This window comes from Oncorhynchus masou, chromosome 9, assembly GCF_036934945.1.
Source record: "Oncorhynchus masou masou isolate Uvic2021 chromosome 9, UVic_Omas_1.1, whole genome shotgun sequence".
In the NCBI taxonomy this organism is placed as follows: domain Eukaryota; kingdom Metazoa; phylum Chordata; class Actinopteri; order Salmoniformes; family Salmonidae; genus Oncorhynchus; species Oncorhynchus masou.
In genome coordinates, this window is record NC_088220.1 from 22,250,536 (window position 1) to 22,273,915 (window position 23,380).

The window sequence follows — 23,380 nt, forward strand, 5'->3', positions numbered from 1 at the left end:
GTGTGTCAGCAGAACAGGTTTTTTGTTTTTATTATTAGTGGATATTGGCCTAATTCAGCCCTGCATGCATTGTTTGTAGTTTTCGTCTGGACATGTAGGAGAATCTTACAGAACTCGGGGTTTCAATGGGGTGTTTGTTCCATTGGGTGAAATCTTGTTTTGCAAATGGACCCCACACCTCGCTGCCACAAAGAGCGGTTGGTTCAATGACACATTCAATTAGTTTTAGCCACATTTTTATTGGTACTTCAATTAGAATTGTCTTTTTAATAGCGTGCCCTGTGTGCGTGCTTTCTCTCTCAGTTCATTCACTGCCTCATTAAGGTTTCCAGTTGAGCTGATGTTTTAAACCTATGTAATTGTAGTGTGTGCAGTACTCTATATATATTTTGTACCAATTGAGAACTTTGGTCTAATTCCCTTAGATCTGGATCTACTCTGGAAAATAATTATTTTTGTATTTTCGGGGTTTAGGGCCCAAGTCTGGCACTACTGTTCTAATTGGTCCAGGCTCTGCTGTAGGCCATGTGATGTAGGTGACAACAGACACAGGTAATCTACCAAGAGCAGCCATTTAACCTCTGAATTGTGGAGACTAACTCCAGGGGCTGAGGATTTTTCTAGAATAGTGGCCAATTCTTTGGTGTAAATATTGAAGAGTGCAGGACTGAGATTGCAACCCTAGCGAAGGCCTCACCCCTGGTTAAAGAATTATGTTATTTTCTTGCCAATTTTGATGCAGCACATATTGCCAGTATACATTGATTTAATTATGTCATATGTTCCCTACACCACTTTCAATAATGTTGTGCAACAGTCCTGTATGACAAATAGAATCAAATGCTTTTTGGAAGTCATAAAGCAAGCATACATTTTGGTATTCTTTTGGTAGACATGTTTATCTATCAGGGTGTGTAAGATGTAAATATGATCGTTGGATTAGAAGAAGCTATAAAGAGAGGGTGAATGGTCTGGTATGTTTATCTATCAGGATGTGTAAGATGTAAATATGATCGTTAGGTGGTGTTTTGGTATAAATTTTACAATCTGCATCAAACCAGTTGTCATCTGTGGTCTTTTTCAATTTGTTTTTTTTAATCAATTTCAGTTGTGCTTCTTTTGCCGTTTGCCTGAATATATTGTTGAGGTTTTCTACATGCATACACGGGCACAAGGGTGAATGGTCTTGGTAGACACGTTTATCTATCAGGGTGTGTAAGATGTAAATATGATCGGTCGTGTGATGTTTTGGTATAAATCCAATTTGGCTTTTACTCAAGACATTGTGCTTATTAAGGAAGTTTAGAACTCTTACCTTTATAATACTACAGAAAACCTTCCCCAGGTTATTGTTCACACAAATGTCTCTGTAATTGTTGGGTCAAATTTGTCTCCATTCTTAAAGCTTGGGGTTATGAGTCCTTGATTCCAGATGTCAGGGAAATAACCTACACTCAGGATCAAGTTAAACTGTCTTAATATAGCCAAAATAAATTTGCGATAGTGAATTTGACCATTTCTGTTAGGATACCATCAGGTCCGCATGCTTTTTTAAATTGAGGGCCTGAAGTTTCTTATGGAGCTTCTGGTCAGTACTTGGGGAGTCCAATAGATTTGATTGTCCTTTATAGCTTCTTCTAATCCATTCAACCTCTGATCAATTTGGCGTTGTTCTGTGTTTGCATCAATTTGAACGGTGTTGTAGAGTGTTTTGAAATGGGTTGTCCATATGTCACAATTTTATATCGCTAATTCCTATAGTTAAATTTTTTTTTTTTTTTTTTGTTCATGGACTCCTCAATTAGTGTCAGCTGCTTGCTGTTGTACTGGACTTTTTTGGTTCTGAGTGTAAGTTTATAGAGTTTTAAAGTTTCACACATTCACCATTGTTTGGGTCTTTGTGCTTTTGGTTTGATAGTGTCATATGTTTTTTTCTTATACATTTTACAATCTGCATCAAACCAGTTGTCATCTGTGGTCTTTTTCAATTTGTTTTTTTTAATCAATTTCAGTTGTGCTTCTTTTGCCGTTTGTCTGAATATATTCTTGAGGTTTTCTACATGCATACACGGGCGCACAAGGGTGAATGGTCTGGTCAGCATGTAAGAGTGTTTCGATTTTTTGGGGATAGGTTTCTTTCTGCTATTCTTCTCTCTCTCGGTCTCTCGCTCTCTCGGTCTCTCTCTCTCGCTCTCTCTCTCTCTCTCTCTCGCTCTGTCCTCTGTCTGTCCCACTTTCTCCCTCTGTCTCTCTCTCTGTAAGTGTTACTTTATGAGCTAGGAGAATCTGGGCCAAGTAATGCTGTGAGTAATTGTTTTTGGGCAAAATCATTTTACTTCTGCAGAAACTCTCTGTAGTAACATATCCACATATTAATCTTAAACCAATGTTTATTTCTCATGATTTTACATATTATATTAATATGTATTACATGACTCTAGGATGATTCATCTCGTTTGTTAAACGATATCCTATTCCTTAGATGTGTTGTTTCGTCCTACAACCTCAACTAATTTTCCCTTTTCCAGGATTTTTGTTTTTCAAAGTGTTTATCAACCGATTGAATGAACAAACATCTCCAAATGCCCTTTTAATTTCCTCCTCTGTGTCAGAACAATTATGCTAATGAGGCTTGTTAGTGGTGAAAATTACCCCGTTGTCTGTCTGTCTGTCTGTCTGGGACTGTCTCGTCTAGTATGGGTGAGAGCTGGGTGAGAGCTGGGTGAGCTGGGTGAGTTGGGTGAGAGCTGGGAGAGCTGGGTCTGAGCTGGGTGAGCTGGGTGAGAGCTGGGTGAGTTATTCTCTAGTAGACTCTGTGGGGAGGATGAGGAGTCAGATTCCGACTGAGGCAGATGTTGATTTCAGCCAAATCCTGCAGAACTGATTGTGATAGCATAGCGTGCGGATGGGAGGGTGGTACTGCTGGGATGAGTCTATTGCTCTGAGCAGTGCATTTTGCTGCTGGCTGCTTTCATGTTTGTCTTTGGGTGTTATCAGCTAATCAATAGCCCTAAGTGAGCAGAAGCACAGCATTCTGCCTGTTAAGAGAAAACCAAAACAACATTTTGGATTACTATGTCAAAGTCAATATGAGTTATCTTACTCACCCTTTCATCTGGAAAAAGAGCTACCGCAGCTTTAATGTACAACTCTACATGCATTCTCCTATAGTTAAATATACCTCCTCGTTTAAAAAATACTAAGTGTACCAAAGTCCATTCTGTTACTGTGTTTCTGTTAATGTGTTATGGATCCAATGGTCCCAGTTTCAAACAGGCAGCCATACAGGGAGCCACGGATCTCAGCTGTTTTTAGTCACCTGTCTGTCTGTCTGCATGGCCATGGCTCCTGTGACTGAACTTACTCAGTCACTCGGGTTCCTCATGGCCATCTGAGGGCTCAGGGCTAGGAAGGCTGAGTGGTTCACCTGTCATGCCCCTTCTCCCCGGCCATGCCCACCACATGCCAGCAGTACACCCAGCCCTGAGCCCTCTGACTATTAAGGTTTGCTCTCCTCCCCAATGGACTACTATCCCCCACATGCCTGTTTATTTAGAAATGTCTCTGAATAGGGTTTCTGAATGCCAGCAATTCCATGATGTATTACTTTCAGCTAACTGCTCTGATAAGCACAGGGCTTCTTAGAAAATAAATTAAGAGATTACAGTGGTACTGTCAGGTAAAGGGAACTCTGATAGCATCCCAACTGGGACCCTGTTTCCTATATAATGCACTACTTTTGACCAGAGCCCAATGGGCCCTTGCCAATAGTGCACTACATTAGGGTGCTATTTGGACGTATAACTTTCTCTCTCTTATGGCGGTGCTGCCTGAGTTCCATTTTCATTTGAAAGGATGAGGTCATTTGATGTTCCCTCCATCAGATCATTACTGTTACATTATGTATCCTCCACCTCCATTATTTAGGTACAATTAGAGATAGCAGCCTCCATTAAGGTACAGTTAGAGATAGCAGCCTCCATTAAGGTACAGTTAGAGATAGGTGGAAGCAGCCTCCATTAAAGTACAGTTAGAGATAGCAGCCTCCATTAAGGTACAGTTAGATATAACAGCCTTCATTACGGTACAGTTAGATATAACAGCCTTCATTATGGTACAGTTAGAGATAGCAGCCTTCATTACGGTACAGTTAGATATAACAGCCTTCATTACGGTACAGTGATATAACAGCCTTCAAGTACAGTTATAGATAGCAGCCTTCATTACGGTACAGTTAGATATAACAGCCTTCATTACGTTAGATATAACAGCCTTCATTACGGTACAGTTAGATATAACAGCCTTCATTAGGTAGAGTTATAGATATAACAGCCTTCATTACGGTACAGTTAGAGATAGCAGCCTTCATTACGGTACAGTTAGATATAACAGCCTTCATTACGGTACAGTTAGATATAACAGCCTTCATTACGGTACAGTTAGAGATAGCAGCCTTCATTACGGTACAGTTAGATATAACAGCCTTCATTACGGTACAGTTAGATATAACAGCCTTCATTACGGTACAGTTAGATATAACAGCCTTCATTATGGTACAGTTAGAGATAGCAGCCTTCATTAAGGTACAGTTAGAGATAGCAGCCTTCATTAAAGTACAGTTAGAGATAGCAGCCTTCATTAAGGTACAGTTATAGATAGCAGCCTTCATTTAGGTATAGTTAGAGATAGCAGTCTTCATTAAGGTACAGTTAGATATAACAGCCTTAATTTAGGTACATTTAGAGATAGCAGCCTTCATGAAGGTACAGTTAGAGATAGCAGCCTTTATTAAGGTACAGTTAGAGATAGCAGCCTTCATTACGGTACAGTTAGAGATAGCAGCCTTCATTAAAGTACAGTTATAGATAGCAGCCTTCATTACGGTACAGTTAGAGATAGCAGCCTTCATTACGGTACAGTTAGATATAACAGCCTTCATTACGGTACAGTTAGAGAAAGCAGCCTTCATTACGGTACAGTTAGATATAACAGCCTTCATTACGGTACAGTTAGATATAACAGCCGTCAATGAGGTAGAGTTAGATATAACAGCCTTCAATACGGTACAGTTAGAGAAAGCAGCCTTCATTACGGTATAGTTAGATATAACAGCCTTCATTACGGTACAGTTAGATATAACAGCCTTCATTACGGTACAGTTAGATATAACAGCCTTCATTACGGTACAGTTAGATATAACAGCCTTCATTATGGTACAGTTAGAGATAGCAGCCTTCATTACGGTACAGTTAGAGATAGCAGCCTTCATTAAAGTACAGTTATAGATAGCAGCCTTCATTACGGTACAGTTAGATATAACAGCCTTCATTACGGTACAGTTAGATATAACAGCCGTCAATGAGGTAGAGTTAGATATAACAGCCTTCATTACGGTACAGTTAGAGATAGCAGCCTTCATTAAAGTACAGTTATAGATAGCAGCCTTCATTACGGTACAGTTAGATATAACAGCCTTCATTACGGTACAGTTAGATATAACAGCCTTCATTACGGTACAGTTAGAGATAGCAGCCTTCATTACGGTACAGTTAGATATAACAGCCTTCATTACGGTACAGTTAGAGATAGCAGCCTTCATTACGGTACAGTTAGAGAAAGCAGCCTTCATTACGGTACAGTTAGATATAACAGCCTTCATTACGGTACAGTTAGATATAATTAGCCTTCATTACGGTACAGTTATAGATAGCAGCCTTCATTACGGTACAGTTAGAGATAGCAGCCTTCATTAAGGTACAGTTAGATATAACAGCCTTCATTACGGTACAGTTAGATATAACAGCCGTCAATGAGGTAGAGTTATAGATAGCAGCCTTCATTACGGTACAGTTAGATATAACAGCCTTCATTACGGTACAGTTAGATATAACAGCCTTCAGTAAGGTACAGTTATAGATAGCAGCCTTCATTACGGTACTGTTAGAGATAGCAGCCTTCAATACGGTACAGTTAGAGAAAGCAACTTTCATTACGGTATAGTTAGAGAAAGCAGCCTTCATTACGGTACAGTTAGATATAACAGCCTTCATTACGGTACAGTTAGATATAACAGCCTTCATTACGGTACAGTTAGAGATAGCAGCCTTCATTACGGTACAGTTAGATATAACAGCCTTCATTACGGTACAGTTAGAGATAGCAGCCTTCATTAAAGTACAGTTATAGATAGCAGCCTTCATTACGGTACAGTTAGATATAACAGCCTTCATTACGGTACAGTTAGATATAACAGCCGTCAATGAGGTAGAGTTATAGATAGCAGCCTTCATTACGGTACAGTTAGAGATAGCAGCCTTTATTAAGGTACAGTTAGATACAACAGCCTTCATTACGGTACAGTTAGATATAACAGCCTTCAGTAAGGTACAGTTATAGATAGCAGCCTTCATTACGGTACAGTTATAGATAGCAACAGCCTTCATTAAGGTACAGTTAGAGATAGCAGCCTTCATTAAGGTACAGTTATAGATAGCAGCCTTCATTACGGTACTGTTAGAGATAGCAGCCTTCATTAAGGTACAGTTATAGATAGCAGTTCAGGTACAGTTAGAGATAGCAGCCTTCATTAAGGTATAGTTATAGATAGCAGCCGTCATTTAGGTATAGTTAGAGATAGCAGTCTTCATTAAGGTACAGTTATAGATAGCAGCCTTAATTTAGGTACATTTAGAGATAGCAGCCTTCATGAAGGTACAGTTATAGATAGCAGCCTTTATTAAGGTACAGTTAGAGATAGCAGCCTTCATTACGGTACAGTTATAGATATCAAATCAAATTTTATTTGTCACATACACATGGTTAGCAGATATTAATGCGAGTGTAGCGAAATGCTTGTGCTTCTAGTTCCGACAATGCAGTAATAACCAACAAGTAATCTAACTAACAATTCCTAAACTACTGTCTTATACACAGTGTAAGGGGATAAAGAATATGTACATAAGGATATATGAATGAGTGATGGTACAGAGCAGCATAGGCAAGATACAGTAGATGGTATCGAGTACAGTATATACATATGAGATGAGTATGTAAACAAAGTGGCATAGTTAAAGTGGCTAGTGATACATGTATTACATAAGGATGCAGTCGATGATATAGAGTACAGTATATACGTATGCATATGAGATGAATAATGTAGGGTAAGTAACATTATATAAGGTAGCATTGTTTAAAGTGGCTAGTGATATATTTACATCATTTCCCATCAATTCCCATTATTAAAGTGGCTGGAGTTGAGTCAGTGTCAGTGTGTTGGCAGCAGCCACTCGATGTTAGTGGTGGCTGTTTAACAGTCTGATGGCCTTGAGATAGAAGCTGTTTTTCAGTCTCTCTGTCCCAGCTTTGATGCACCTGTACTGACCTCGCCTTCTGGATGATAGCGGGGTGAACAGGCAGTGGCTCGGGTGGTTGATGTCCTTGATGATCTTTATGGCCTTCCTGTAACATCGGGTGGTGTAGGTGTCCTGGAGGGCAGGTAGTTTGCCCCCGGTGATGCGTTGTGCAGACCTCACTACCCTCTGGAGAGCCTTACGGTTGTGGGCGGAGCAGTTGCCGTACCAGGCGGTGATACAGCCCGCCAGGATGCTCTCTATTGTGCATCTTTAGAAGTTTGTGAGTGCTTTTGGTGACAAGCCGAATTTCTTCAGCCTCCTGAGGTTGAAGAGGCGCTGCTGCGCCTTCTTCACGATGCTGTCTGTGTGAGTGGACCAATTCAGTTTGTCTGTGATGTGTATGCCGAGGAACTTAAAACTTGCTACTCTCTCCACTACTGTACCATCGATGTGGATAGGGGGGTGTTCCCTCTGCTGTTTCCTGAATTCCACAATCATCTCCTTAGTTTTGTTGACGTTGAGTGTGAGGTTATTTTCCTGACACCACACTCCGAGGGCCCTCACCTCCTCCCTGTAGGCCGTCTCGTCATTGTTGGTAATCAAGCCTACCACTGTTGTGTCGTCCTCAAACTTGATGATTGAGTTGGAGGCGTGCGTGGCCATGCAGTCGTGGGTGAACAGGGAGTACAGGAGAGGGCTCAGAACGCACCCTTGTGGGGCCCCAGTGTTGAGGATCAGCGGGGAGGAGATGTTGTTACCTACCCTCACCACCTGGGGGCGGCCCGTCAGGAAGTCCAGTACCCAGTTGCACAGGGCGGGGTCGAGACCCAGGGTCTCGAGCTTGATGACGAGCTTGGAGGGTACTATGGTGTTGAATGCCGAGCTGTAGTCGATGAACAGCATTCTCACATAGGTATTCCTCTTGTCCAGATGGGTTAGGGCAGTGTGCAGTGTGGTTGAGATTGCATCGTCTGTGGACCTATTTGGGCGGTAAGCAAATTGGAGTGGGTCTAGGGTGTCAGGTAGGGTGGAGGTGATATGGTCCTTGACTAGTCTCTCAAAGCACTTCATGATGACGGAAGTGAGTGCTACGGGGCGGTAGTCGTTTAGCTCAGTTACCTTAGCTTTCTTGGGAACAGGAACAATGGTGGCCCTCTTGAAGCATGTGGGAACAGCAGACTGGTATAGGGATTGATAGAATATGTCCGTAAACACACCAGCCAGCTGGTCTGCGCATGCTCTGAGGGCGCGGCTGGGGATGCCGTCTGGGCCTGCAGCCTTGCAAGGGTTAACACGTTTAAATGTTTTACTCACCTCGGCTGCAGTGAAGGAGAGACCGCATGTTTCCGTTGCAGGCCGTGTCAGTGGCACTGTATTGTCCTCAAAGCGGGCAAAAAAGTTATTTAGTCTGCCTGGGGGCAAGACATCCTGGTCCGTGACTGGGCTGGATTTCTTCCTGTAGTCCGTGATAAACTGTAGACCCTGCCACATGCCTCTTGTGTCTGAGCCGTTGAATTGAGATTCTACTTTGTCTCTGTACTGACGCTTAGCTTGTTTGATAGCCTTACGGAGGGAATAGCTGCACTGTTTGTATTCAGTCATGTTGCCCTGATTGAAAGCAGTGGTTCGCGCTTTCAGTTTCACGCGAATGCTGCCATCAATCCACGGTTTCTGGTTAGGGAATGTTTTAATCGTTGCTATGGGAACGACATCTTCAACGCACGTTCTAATGAACTCGCACACCGAATCAGCGTATTCGTCAATGTTGTTATCTGACGCAATACGAAACATGTCCCAGTCCACGTGATGGAAGCAGTCTTGGAGTGTGGAGTCAGCTTGGTCGGACCAGCGTTGGACAGACCTCAGCGTGGGAGCTTCTTTTTTTAGTTTTTGTCTGTAGGCAGGTATCAGCAAAATGGAGTCGTGGTCAGCTTTTCCGAAAGGGGGCGGGGCAGGGCCTTATATGCGTCGCGGAAGTTAGAGTAACAGTGATCCAAGGTTTTTCCGCCCCTGGTTGCGCAATCGATATGCTGATAAAATTTAGGGAGTCTTGTTTTCAGATTAGCCTTGTTAAAATCCCCAGCAACAATGAATGCAGCCTCCGGATAAATGGTTTCCAGTTTGCAAAGAGTTAAATAAAGTTCGTTCAGAGCCATCGATGTGTCTGCTTGGGGGGGATATATACGGCTGTGATTATAATCGAAGAGAATTCTCTTGGTAGATAATGCGGTCTACATTTGATTGTAAGGAATTCTAAATCAGGTGAACAGAAGGATTTGAGTTCCTGTATGTTTCTTTCATCGCACCATGCCTCGTTAGCCATAAGTCATACACCCCCACCCCTCTTCTTACCAGAAAGGTGTTTGTTTCTGTCGGCGCGATGCGTGGAGAAACCCGTTGGCTGCACCGCTTCGGATAGCGTCTCTCCAGTGAGCCATGTTTCCGTGAAGCACAGAACGTTACAGTCTCTGATGTCCCTCTGGAATGCTAACCTTGCTCGGATTTCATCAACCTTGTTGTCAAGAGACTGGACATTGGCAAGAAGAATGCTAGGAAGTGGGGCACGATGTGCCCGTCTCCGTAGTCTGACCAGAAGACCGCCTCGTTTCCTTCTTTTTTGGAGTCGTTTTTTTGGGTCGCTGCATGCGAAAACAAAAAACTGCATAGTTTCCTAGGAACGCGAAGCGAGGCGGCCATCTCTGTCGGCGCCGGAAGTATCATATACATATATATATTCATATACCAAAGACATAATATAACTGATCAGCAGCTGTTCTACATTACAGTTCAGGTACAGTTAGAGATAGCAGCCTTCATTAAGGTACAGATATAGATAGCAGCCGTCATTTAGGTATAGTTAGAGATAGCAGTCTTCATTAAGGTGCAGTGAGAGATAGCAGGCTTCATTAAGGTACAGTTATAGATAGCAGTTAATGTACAGTTAGAGATAGCAGCCTTCATTAAGGTACAGTTATAGATAGCAGTTAAGGTACAGTTAGAGATAGCAGCCGTCATTAAGGTATAGTTATAGATAGCAGTTAAGGTACAGTTAGAGATAGCAGCCTTCCTTTAGGTACAATTAGAGATAGCAGCCTTCATTAAGGTACAGTTAGAGATAGGTGGAAGCAGCCATGCAAACAGAGACACACAGGTTCTGTGTTATTGATACAGACAGACAAAGGTTGATCATCAACTCAATATGGACGTCACCCAAAACACACTGGCTTGCATCCCAAATGGCATCCTATTCCCGTTTATAGTTCACTTCTTTTGACCAGATGGGCCATTACTAACACAAGTGGCCCACTTGATATCCTAACACAGCTCTTCTCCTCCATAACTCTATCCAGGCCAAGTGGCCCTCTATTCTAATCACAGCTAATTAAAGATGATTAGTTTGCAGAGACGGTCCCCGTAGGCCGAGGGTAAAGGAGCTGGGATTGTAAAGGTAGTGACAGACATGTCAGCCGGCGGCGGCAAGGAGAGGAGGAGGAAAGGTAGAGCTGCTTACCATGCCGTTCTGATAGATCCAGGCCAATTAGGACTGTTGACTCGGCCACATCCCCACTGTCAAACGCAGCCAAGGTCATCCCTGACATGACACTGCCTTACCTGGGCTGATAGATTACAGGAGGAGCTAGTTTCACCCCCTACGTTGCTATGATACCAATACCCCCCCTTCTCCTCCTCTTACTGTACAGTACACCCACCAGCACCCATTCAGAGCCAATCGCAATGGTGCCCTTCATTTTCTGAATCACAATTCAATCCCCACCGCATAGCTAAAGTTAAACTGTTGGGGTCTAATGGGGAAAAAGGTATCCAGGCATTGAATTGCATGTACAGTATTGTGAGGTTGTTGTCACGGAAATGTCTGGGAATGGCATCCTGTAAATCAGATTACAGTGTACCTGGGAGCATGTACAGTATGGTGGGTATATACACACAAATCATTCAAATCAAATCATTCATTTCTCTCCAGTGGCTCTCTCTATATGGCAGACATTTTTCCTGTCTATATACTAAAAATGGAGGTAGAATGTTCAGTAAAGCTATCCCTAGTACCCCTCCATGAAAATACTATTCATATACCAAAGACATATAACTGATCAGCAGCTGTTCTACATTACAGTAGCCTTCAAAATAAAGGTTCCAGTTGGAACCAGATAAGGTTTTTCAGAGGAATGCCAGTCTTTACAGTGTTAATGTAACTCCTGAATCAACACTAGAAGTTATAGACGGTTTACTCTGCTACCACACAGCAAGCGGTACCAGAGTGCCAAGTCTAGGACCAAAAAGCTCCTCATCATCTTCTACCCCCAAGCCATAAGACTGCTGAACAATTCATCAAATCGCCACCGGACAGTTTACATTGATCCCCTCCCCTTTGTACACTATTGCTACTCGCTGTTTGTTTGTTACCTATGTATACACACTGACTCGGTGCCGGTGCCCCCTGTATATAGCCTCGTTATTGCAAATATTGCAAATATTTTCTCCTTCTTGAACTGCACTGTTGGTTAAGGGCTCTTAAGTAAGCATTTCACTGTAAAGTCTACACTTGTTGTATTTGGCGCGTGTGACAAATAAAGTTTGATTTGATTAGAAATGTTACACTGCAAAATCAACACTAGTCAACACGGGTCAAGTTGCTGTGTGCTATAGAAAGGACAGATCGGCAGGTTTCCATACATTTCAAGGACCTTTTTGAATTCCAATGAACTGCAGATGCCACGTTAAGAACCCCCCCCACCCCCCACTGGACTCAAAAGGTCCTTTATGGGGCAAGAGTTCTCCAAGGAACCCTAATAAGAGCTGAAAAAGAATGCTGTGTATGCAGAGTGAAAACATTACAGTGAACATTATGTTTAACACTGAACCTGCTGTCTGTATGCACCGAGCAATGAAAAGGTCTGTCTTCATTTAACGTGTAATGTGGCTAGAGACATTAAATTGGAAGTTAATATCTCATCATTATATTGATAGCAATGATTATGCAGATTGCAGTCATCAACACATTGTATTAATGAGTCATCGTGTGGGAATTGGCGCCATCAGCGGGTGAAGTTAACAGAACCTTCACCCTCCCAGCCTACTCTCTTTCTCTGTGTGTGACTCCCCACTGCAAAATAAGGACTGGTTGTTACAGCGGTTCAATTTTAACAATAATTAAATGTAAATAATTATTGCAAAGGGAGAAAAGAGAATTTAACAATGCCCCCCCCCCTCTCTCTCTCTCACACACACACTATCGACTGGATTATTGGTATGTCAGGGCTACCTTAAGGGGCAATTAGACTTTTTTTTTTAATCTGGGATGTTTTTTTTTAAATATAATGTTTTGGTGAAGCTGTTTGCTTAGTTACCCGGTGTGCTTATGCTGTTCTGTGCTCATAGTGCTCATAGTGGCCCATGCATGAGACATGGAATCATTCCACTAAAACTGTCTGGTTAGCTAGCTAACAAACATAGTGTGAAGATATGTCCACAATTCATTGTTTTACACAATATTTTATCATATTTGATGAGTTATTTGATCAAAGTTTTCCTTTACCAAAATGGATGACTTTTAGACATGTTGTTAGGATCCTAATGTCCATTCTAGAGTACTAATATACAGTATAATTCTATGAGGCAGACAGTCATCAGTGCAGCTGTCCAGTATAAAGAGGCTTTCATGTTGTAGTGGATATTGTTCTAGAATAGATGAACCAGTGTTAAAATAGTTTGATGTGTCTGTAATTATTGTGTGTTATGTTCTACAATAATTGATTAGGTCCTGGAGGATTTGTCCGGCGTGTTCTCGCCCTGTTACAGTTATTGAAATCATCAACCTTGTCTAGAATCACTCCATTTGCAAACATTTTCCAGGCACAACGCCCAGCCCCGATAATTTATTATTAGGCTTTAACAGGGCACTCCCAAGGACTCAATTTAGCTAATGTGGTGGCAAAATATTAACCAAGGTGATTAGGAAGAGGCAACCATTGTGATCTTATCGATCTACTGCACGTTCTTAGTTCAAATATCTGAAATATCTGCTTTATGGTGGTAAAGGTTGAAAAATATTGCAAATATAGTCATTCATTGCACACTTTTTGCCATACCATCAACATTATGGGATGTGATGTATGACTGTTTGATTTTTAGGAAGCTGCAGTTGAACATTTCTTCCCACACACTGACAGGACACAAGGACAGCGATTGGTTGGCAGCAGCACGTCATTCTTCAATCAACATTGTACTTCACAGTACTTTGCCACATCCACAATCTATCCACACCTCAATCCTTACAATCAAATAAGTGGCATAAATGTGTAATCTACACTGATGATAAATTAATTGCGGGTCTTTTGCCAACAATGCAGTTCAAGATCATTTAAAAAAATAGAAATAGTGAAATAAGGAATAAATACATGGTGAACAACAATAAGAAGTAAAAAATAACATGACTATATACAGGGAGTACCAGTACCAAGTCTATGTGCAGGAGTATGAGGTAATTGAGTAGCTATGTACAGTATATATAGGTAGGGGTAAAGTGACTAGGCAACAGGATAGATAATAAACATCATTAACCGTTTATCTATCCTGTTGCCTAGTCACTTTACCTCTAACCTATGTGGTGAGTGTGAAAGTCTGCCCAGGGCCTGGGCTCCAGGGGCCCCCCATTGATTTTGTTAGTCATTCTCACTCAAATCATATTAACATTGCATCTGTCATGACAGGAAATTAGCTTTAAAACTACAAAAAAGTATCTCCGCCAAAAGGCATAATGGATTGAATTGCAGGAAAATTGTAAAACTGCTAAACAATTAGCTCTGTCCCATGAAAAAAATGAGTAGAATTGCATGAAATTTGTTATAAAATTGCAACAAAATACATATTAGTCAAATAGCAAAACTTGCTTTAAAACTGCGAGATTTTCTCTATTCCCCATAGCAAAATGTGTAGAATTGCAGGAAATGTACTTTTAAAATGTGTTTTCCTCTCTCTGCCGTCAAGAGGGAGGTCACGACAACATTTTTCTGCAAGGTGGGGGGCAAACCAAATCTTGCTTAGGGCCCCAGAAGGCTAAAGCCAGCCCTGCGGGTAGCCATTTGATTAGCTATTTAGCAGCCTTGATTAGGTCTCAGATATAGCTCTTTCCTCTGGCTGTTGTTTCCCCCTCAGGCAAATAAATGTCATTTCAATAATGGTATAAGTAACTAATCATCTCACTCCTTGTGTGTAAGTGCCAGTGATCAGATCGCACTGAGTGATGGGTTCACTGCTGGCGTCCATCAGCAGAACCCACTGAGTGATGGGTTCACTGCTGGCTTCCATCACCAGAACCCACTGAGTGATGGGTTCACTGCTGTGGTCCATCACCAGATCCCACTGAGTGATGGGTTTACTGCTGGCTTCCATCACCAGAATCCACTGATGAATGGGTTCAATGCTGGGGTCCATCACCAGAACCCACTGAGGAATGGGTTCACTGCTGGGGTCCATCACCAGAACCCACTGAGTGATGGGTTCACTGCTGGGGTCCCATTCATCCTATTTCACTGGCTTGATTCTTTCTAACTCTCCTCTTTTAAAACAGCTCTGTAATGTTTCCTCTAATGGCAGTGAGAGGCTCAATTCCAAACGGGGCCATTTTGAACACAGGATGACAGGATTCTTTATGGTCTTTGTAAGTAAAGTTGTTGAGGAGTCAAAGGGTCCTTTCATGAGTATTTGCATTTAATCAGCACATCAGAAGGTACAGGAGATCTGGAGATCTGGGGACCCCTCTTTTTACACTGCTGCTACTCTGTTTTTTCATATATGCATAGTCACTTTAACTATACATTCATGTACATACTACCTCAATTGGGCTGACCAACCAGTGCTCCCGCACATTGGCTAACCGGGCTATCTGCATTGTGTCCTGCCAACCACCACCCACCAACCCCTCTTTCACACTACTGCTACTCTCTGTTCATCATATATGCATAGTCACTTTAATCATATCTACATGTACATACTACCTCAATCAGCCTGACTAACCGGTGTCTGTATGTAGCCTCGCTACTTTTATAGCCTCGCTAATGTATATAGCCTGTCTTTTTACTGTTTTATTTCTTTACTTAGCTATTGTTCACCTAACATATTTTTGCAATATTGGTTAGAGCCTGTAAATAAGGAAGGTCTACACCTGTTGTATTCGGCGCATGTGATAAATAAACTTTGATTTGATTTGAAAATGAAGTGGCTTTGTCCACCTGGAAAGATTGCCAGACATAGAGGCATCATTCCCATGTGACAATACCAGGGGAAGTCACCTCCTCATAGCAAAAACAAAGCACGTAACAGGTAGTGTGGAGGGTAAAAGCTCTTTGCTTTTTTTCTCTTCAATTAGTTAAAGACTACCAGAACCCACTGGATTCTCCAATTACACTGAATGAACTACAGGACAAAATACAAACCCTCCTACCCAAAAAGACCTGTGGTGTTGATGGGATCCTAAATAAAACTATAAAATATATAGACAACAAATTCCAGTTGCATATACTTAAACTCTTTAACATCATCCTCAGCTCTGGCATCTTCCCCAATATTTTTAACCAAGGACTGATCACCCTGATCCACAAAAGTTGAGACAAATTTAACCCCAATAACTACCATGAGATATGCGTCAACAGCAACCTTGGAAAAATCCACTACATTATCATTAACAGCAGACTCGTACATTTCCTCAGTGAAAGCAATGTACTGAGCAACTGTCAAATTAACTTTTTACCAAATTACGGTATGACAAACCACATTCACCCTGCACACCCTAATTGACCAAAAAGACAAAGGTAAAGTCTTCTCATGCTTTGTTGATTTAAAAAAGCCTTTGACTCAATTTGGCATGAGAGTCTGCTATACAAATGAATGGAAAGTGGTATTGGGGGGAAAAACATACATAAAATCCATGTACACAAACAAGTGTGCGGTTACAATGGGAAAAAAAACATTTCTTTCCACAGGGCCATGGGGTGAGATAGGGATTGTAATGGGTGCGTGTTGGTGGCAGGAGAACGGACTTTGTAAAAACGGAGTTGTTTAATAAATGCTGATAAAATTCAAAAAATCAAAATGTCGAAAATAACAAAAGTGGGTACAAAACCCGTCGCACACCAACTTAAAACATGCACATCACATACAAACAATCTCCGACAAGGACATAAGGGGAAACAGAGGGTTAAATACCCAACATCTAATTGATGGGATTGGAACCAGGTGTGAAAGACTACAAGACAAAACCAATGGAAAATGGATCAGTGATGGCTAGAAGGCCACTGACGTCGACCGCCAAACACCGCCAGAACAAGGAGAGGGACCGACATCGGTGGAAGTCGTGACAGGGATGCAGTTTGAGCCCTAATCTCTTAAACATATATAGCAAAAATATCCTCTGTGTTCAACGTAAAACAAATACTGCATGCAGAGCGGAATTAGGCCGATACCCTCTAATTATCAAAATCTAGAAAATAACCGTTCAATTCTACAACCACCTAAAAGGAAGTGATTCCCAAACCTTCCATGACAAAGCCATCACCTATAGAGCGATGAACCTGGAGAAGAGTCCCCGAAGCAAGCTGGTCTTGGGGCTCTGTTCACAAACATAAACAGACTCCACAGAGCCCAAGGACAGCAACACAACTAGGCCCAACCAAATCATGAGAAAACTAAAAGATAATTACTTAACACATAAAAAGAATTAACAAAAGAACAGCAATCTAGAATGCTCTTTGGCCCTAAACAGAGAGTATACAGTGGCAGAATACCTGCCCACTGTGACTGACCCAAACTTAAGGAAAGCTTTGACTATGTACAGACTCAGTGAGCATAGCCTTGCTATTGAGAAAGGCTGCCATAGGCAGACCTGGCTATCAAGAGAATACCGGCTATGTGCGCACTACCCACAAAATGAGGTGGAAACTGAGCTGCACTCCCAAATGTATGACCATATTAGAGACACATATTTCCCTCAGATTACACAATCAAACCCAATTTTGATAAACTTTCATATCTACTAGGTGAAATACCACAGTGTGCCATCACAGCAGCAAGATTTGTAACCAACAAGAAAAGGTTAACCAGTGAATAACTGTAACGATTTGCGCTGAGAGTCGGGAAGTTCATTCAGGAAGTGAGTGTTTTTAATAAATAAACGCAACACTAAACAAGAAACACGCACAGACTTAACACTGGAACAGAAACAATAATGCCTGGGGAAGGAACCAAAGGGAGTGACATATATATAGGGAAGGTAATCAGGGAGGTAATGGAGTCCAGGTGAGTCTGATGATGCGCAGGTGCGCGTAACAATGGTAACAGGTGTGTGCCATAACGAGCAGCCTGGTGACCTAGAGGCCGGAGAGAGAGCACACGTGACAAGAACAAACCCATATTTTGTACTTTAACTATTTGCACGTCGTTACAACAGCGTACAGTGCCTTGCGAAAGTATTCGGCCCCCTTGAACTTTGCAACCATTTGCCACATTTCAGGCTTCAAACATAAAGATATAAAACTGTATTTTTTGTGAAGAATCAACAACAAGTGGGACACAATCATGAAGTGGAATGACATTTATTGGATATTTCAAACTTTTTTAACAAATCAAAAACTGAAAAATTGGGCGTGCAAAATTATTCAGCCCCTTAAGTTATTACTTTGTAGCGCCACCTTTTGCTGCAATTATAGCTGTAAGTCGCTTGGGGTATGTCTCTATCAGTTTTGCACATCGAGAGACTAACCATGTGTATGTGACAAATAAAATTTTATTTGATTTGATTTTATCAGTTTTGCACATCGAGAGACTGAAAATTTTTCCCATTCCTCCTTGCAAAACAGCTCGAGCTCAGTGAGGTTGGATGAAGAGCATTTGTGAACAGCAGTTTTCAGTTCTTTCCACAGATTCTCGATTGGATTCAGGTCTGGACTTTGACTTGGCCATTCTGACACCTGGATATGTTTATTTTTGAACCATTCCATTGTAGATTTTGCTTTATGTTTTGGATCATTGTCTTGTTGGAAGACAAATCTCCATCTCAGTCTCAGGGCTTTTGCAGACTCCATCAGGTTTTCTTCCAGAATGGTCCTGTATTTGGCTCCATCCATCTTCCCATCAATTTTAACCATCTTCCCTGTCCCTGCTGAAGAAAAGCAGGCCCAAACCATGATGCTGCCACCACCATGTTTGACAGTGGGGATGGTGTGTTCATTGTGATGAGCTGTGTTGCTTTTACGCCATAACGTTTTGCATTCTTGCCAAAAAGTTCAATTTTGGTTTCATCTGACCAGAGCACCTTCTTCCACATGTTTGGTGTGTCTCCCAGGTGGCTTGTGGCAAACTTTAAATGACACTTTTTATGGATATCTTTAAGAAATGGTTTTCTTCTTGCCACTCTTCCATAAAGGCCAGATTTGTGCTATACACGACTGATTGTTGTCCTATGGACAGAGTCTCCCAACTCAGCTGTAGATCTCTGCAGTTCATCCAGAATGATCATGGGCCTCTTGGCTGCATCTCTGATCAGTCTTCTTCTTGTATGAGCTGAAATTTTAGAGGGAGGGCCAGGTCTTGGTAGATTTGCAGTGGTCTGATACTCTTTCCATTTCAATATTATCGCTTGCACAGTGCTCCTTGTGATGTTTAAAGCTTGGGAAATCTTTTTGTATCCAAATCCGGCTTTAAACTTCTTCACAACAGTATCTCGGACCTGCCTGGTGTGTTCCTTGTTCTTCATGATGCTCTCTGCGCTTTTAACGGACCTCTGAGACTATCACAGTGCAGGTGCATTTATACGGAGACTTGATTACACACAGGTGGATTGTATTTATCATCATTAGTCATTTAGGTCAATATTGGATCATTCAGAGATCCTCACTGAACTTCTGGAGAGAGTTTGCTGCACTGAAAGTAAAGGGGCTGAATAATTTTGCACGCCCAATTTTTCAGTTTTTCATTTGTTAAAAAAGTTTGAAATATCCAATAAATGTCGTTCCACTTCATGATTGTGTCCCACTTGTTGTTGATTCTTCACAAAAAATACAGTTTTATATCTTTATGTTTGAAGCCTGAAATGTGGCAAAAGGTCGCAAAGTTCAAGTGGGCCGAATACTTTCGCAAGGCACTGTATATAGACATAATATAACATTTGAAATGTCTTTGTTCTTATGGAACTTTTGTGAGTGTAATGTTTACTGTTAATTTGTATTGTTCATTTCACTTTTGTTTTTTTATCTACTTCACTTGCCTTGGCATGTCAAACATATGTTTCCCATGCCAATAAAGCCATTGAATTGAGAGAGAGAGAGAGAAACCGGTTCACTGGCACTTAATTTTATTATTTGATTTACATAATCATCAGCAAATGAAAAAAGTGTGCAAGAGGCGGGTTTTTAAGAGTATTGTTTTTGAGAGTTGTTTATCATTACAGTTGCCGTTAACAACAGGTTCCAGACAGCTGCACAGATCATACGTCTCCAGCCCTCTCTCGGAGCTGTCAGCTCTACAGCACAAAGTCATGTTGATTCCGATGTTTATCCAAACGGCTCGACGTGTGACCGCTTTTACTACCTTGTAAGACCTTCGGAGCCATCTGCAAAGACTAACCTGCCACACCTCATTAGCCCATACCCCTGTGAACATGGGAAGAGCAAACACACTCACACAAAACACACACACACACACTCTGCTGCCAAAAACACATTTTTTAAATCCAAAGTGATGCTTCCTCAAACAACCTGGGGGAGTGGAGGAGAACGATGGAGGGTGGCAGAAGGGGTCACTTGTTTTCTTGGATCATCACAGTAATCCTAGCCTTTGATTTCTGGAGATGCCGGACTGGCAGGCATTACTGTAGCTTGTCATACGCGTGGTGTTTGGAACCAACCAACTGACTTGTTTGGCCCTGTGTGTCTGTAGAGACCCCTGGCTGGCTGGATGCAGCAGATTTTTCCCTGTGATGCCAGGGGGCACCTAGCCTGCACTCAATAAACAAAGCATTACAGGACCCCACCTTATTACACACTCAGCCTATGATGTTGTGGACCCACTACCATGTTGGGCCAAGATGGGGCATGATGGTGTGTTATTTTAAATTGGCAGTCATTTTAGTTGACAGTATTGTTCAAAGGAGTTTGTGATAGAGCTTGGAGCATGTGCGTGTGCGTGTGTGCACTTATGTGTCTGTGTATACATGTGTATGTGTGTCTGCCAGTGGGTTCTTTTCTCAGTTCTCTCAGGTAAATGTGCGCTTGTCAAATGTTGCCTTCTTTGTCATTCCAGGTATGCCCCTCAGTCTAGACTGTAAGGCCTTCTTTGGCTACAGCGGGGAGTCTAGACATATCATCTACTGGATGAAGGGGGAGAAGTTTGTGGAGGAGCTGGCAGGTCACATTAAAGAAAGTGAAGTCAGGTACTGTATATAATCTATCACTGCAAACTTTTCCTCTTTCTCTGTTTCTGATCGTGGAAGTGTCTATTTTCTGGTTATATACAGAAACCAGTGTGGATGTGACTGACACTAGCATATTATGCCCATTAGGGTTGTGGAGTAATGTCTTGTGGGTCTGAAAAATCATCCGGCTTCATTAGGAGTGTGATGTTCCACTGCCACATCCTGTGCTGTCCACTGTGACTGACAGCATAATACCTCCATCAGCGGGAGGGGATTTCTGCTTCGATATCAGCTCCAGGATTTGTACTACAGTCTAAATGGACAGAGGGGAAATTCCTCATGCACACAATGAGAAACTAATCACGTAACAATTTAATTCAGAGTAAATCTGGGCTTGTTGGAAGTAGCAGACTGCTACTTCTGAAAGATGATAAGATTTCATCCTCTTGTTGGAAAGCTAGTAATTACCACATAAAGCTAGTAATTACCATATAAAGCAAGTTATTACCACATAAAGCACGTACAGTAATGACCATATAAATCTAGTAATTACCACATAAAGCTAGTAATTACCACATAGCTGTCATGCAAATGTAACCGCACCTATCAAATGACAAATAATTGTCTCAACTTCCCAGCCTAGAGTAGCCAGTAGCATCTTCTACCTAGTAACCAGTAGCATCTTCTACCCAGTAGCCAGTAGCATCTTCTGCCCAGTAGCATGTGGCATCACCTCCCCAGTATCCAGTAGCATCACCTCCCCAGTATCCAGTAGCATCACCTCCCCAGTATCCAGTAGCATCACCTCCCCAGTAGCCAGTAGCATCACTTCCCCAGTAGCCAGTAGCATCACCTCCCCAGGGGCCAGTAGCATAACCTCCCCAGGGGCCAGTAGCATCACCTCCCCAGTAGCCAGTAGCATCACCTCCCCAGTAGCCAGTAGCATCACCTCCCCAGTATCCAGTAGCATCACCTCCCCAGTATCCAGTAGCATCACCTCCCCAGTATCCAGTAGCATCACCTCCCCAGTATCCAGTAGCATCACCTCCCCAGTAGCCAGTAGCATCACTTCCCCAGTAGCCAGTAGCATCACTTCCCCAGTAGCCAGTAGCATCACTTCCCCAGTAGCCAGTAGCATCACCTCCCCAGGGGCCAGTAGCATAACCTCCCCAGGGGCCAGTAGCATAACCTCCCCAGGGGCCAGTAGCATCACCTCCCCAGCCTGGAGTAGCCAGTAGCATCACCTCCCCAGGGGCCAGTAGCATCACCTCCCCAGTATCCAGTAGCATCACCTCCCCAGTATCCAGTAGCATCACCTCCCCAGTATCCAGTAGCATCACCTCCCCAGTAGCCAGTAGCATCACTTCCCCAGTAGCCAGTAGCATCACCTCCCCAGTAGCCAGTAGCATCACCTCCCCAGTAGCCAGTAGCATCACCTCCCCAGTAGCCAGTAGCATCACCTCCCCAGTAGCCAGTAGCATCACTTCCCCAGTAGCCAGTAGCATCACCTCCCCAGTAGCCAGTAGCATCACCTCCCCAGTAGCCAGTAGCATCACTTCCCCAGTAGCCAGTAGCATAACCTCCCCAGGGGCCAGTAGCATAACCTCCCCAGTAGCCAGTAGCATCAACTCCCCAGCCTGGAGTAGCCAGTAGCATCACCTCCCCAGTAGCCAGTAGCATCAACTCCCCAGCCTGGAGTAGCCAGTAGCATCACCTCCCCAGTAGCCAGTAGCATCAACTCCCCAGCATGGAGTAGCCAGTAGCATCATCTCACCAGCCTGGAGTAGCCAGTAGCATCACTTCCCCAGTAGCCAGTAGCATCAACTCCCCAGCATGGAGTAGCCAGTAGCATCATCTCACCAGCCTGGAGTAGCCAGTAGCATCACCTCCCCAGTAGCCAGTAGCATCAACTCCCCAGCCTGGAGTAGCCAGTAGCATCACCTCCCCAGTAGCCAGTAGCATCAACTCCCCAGCCTGGAGTAGCCAGTAGCATCACCTCCCCAGTAGCCAGTAGCATCAACTCCCCAGCATGGAGTAGCCAGTAGCATCATCTCACCAGCCTGGAGTAGCCAGTAGCATCACTTCCCCAGTAGCCAGCAGCATCACTTCCTCAGTAGCCAGTAGCATAATATCCCCAGTAGCTAGTAGCATCACCTCCCCAGTAGCCAGTAGCATCACCTCCCCAGTAGCCAGTAGCATCACCTCCCCAGTAGCCAGTAGCATCACCTCCCCAGTAGCCAGTAGCATAATATCCCCAGTAGCTAGTAGCATCACCTCCCCAGTAGCCAGTAGCATCACCTCCCCAGTAGCCAGTAGCATCACCTCCCCAGTAGCCAGTAGCATCACCTCCCCAGTAGCCAGTAGCATCACCTCCCCAGTAGCCAGTAGCATCACCTCCCCAGTAGCCAGTAGCATCACTTCCCCAGTAGCCAGTATCATAACCTCCCCAGGGGCCAGTAGCATAATATCCCCAGTAGCTAGTAGCAACACCACCCCAGCCTGGAGTATCCAGTAGCATCACCTCCCCAGTAGCCAGTAGCATCAACTCCCCTGCCTGGAGTAGGCAGCAGCATCATCTCACCAGCCTGGAGTAGGCAGCAGCATC

The 23,380-nt window shown here is 43.0% G+C and overlaps 1 protein-coding gene across 1 annotated transcript in view; it reads left to right on the forward strand.

Moving 5' to 3' along the window:
- LOC135545679 (X-linked interleukin-1 receptor accessory protein-like 2) overlaps positions 1-23,380 on the forward strand; it is a 516,578-nt gene that overhangs the window by 426,519 nt on the left and 66,679 nt on the right. The window contains exon 7 of the mRNA XM_064973464.1: positions 20,664-20,793. Within this exon, the coding sequence (XP_064829536.1) occupies positions 20,664-20,793 (130 nt within the window). The remainder of the gene's footprint in view (positions 1-20,663; positions 20,794-23,380) is intronic.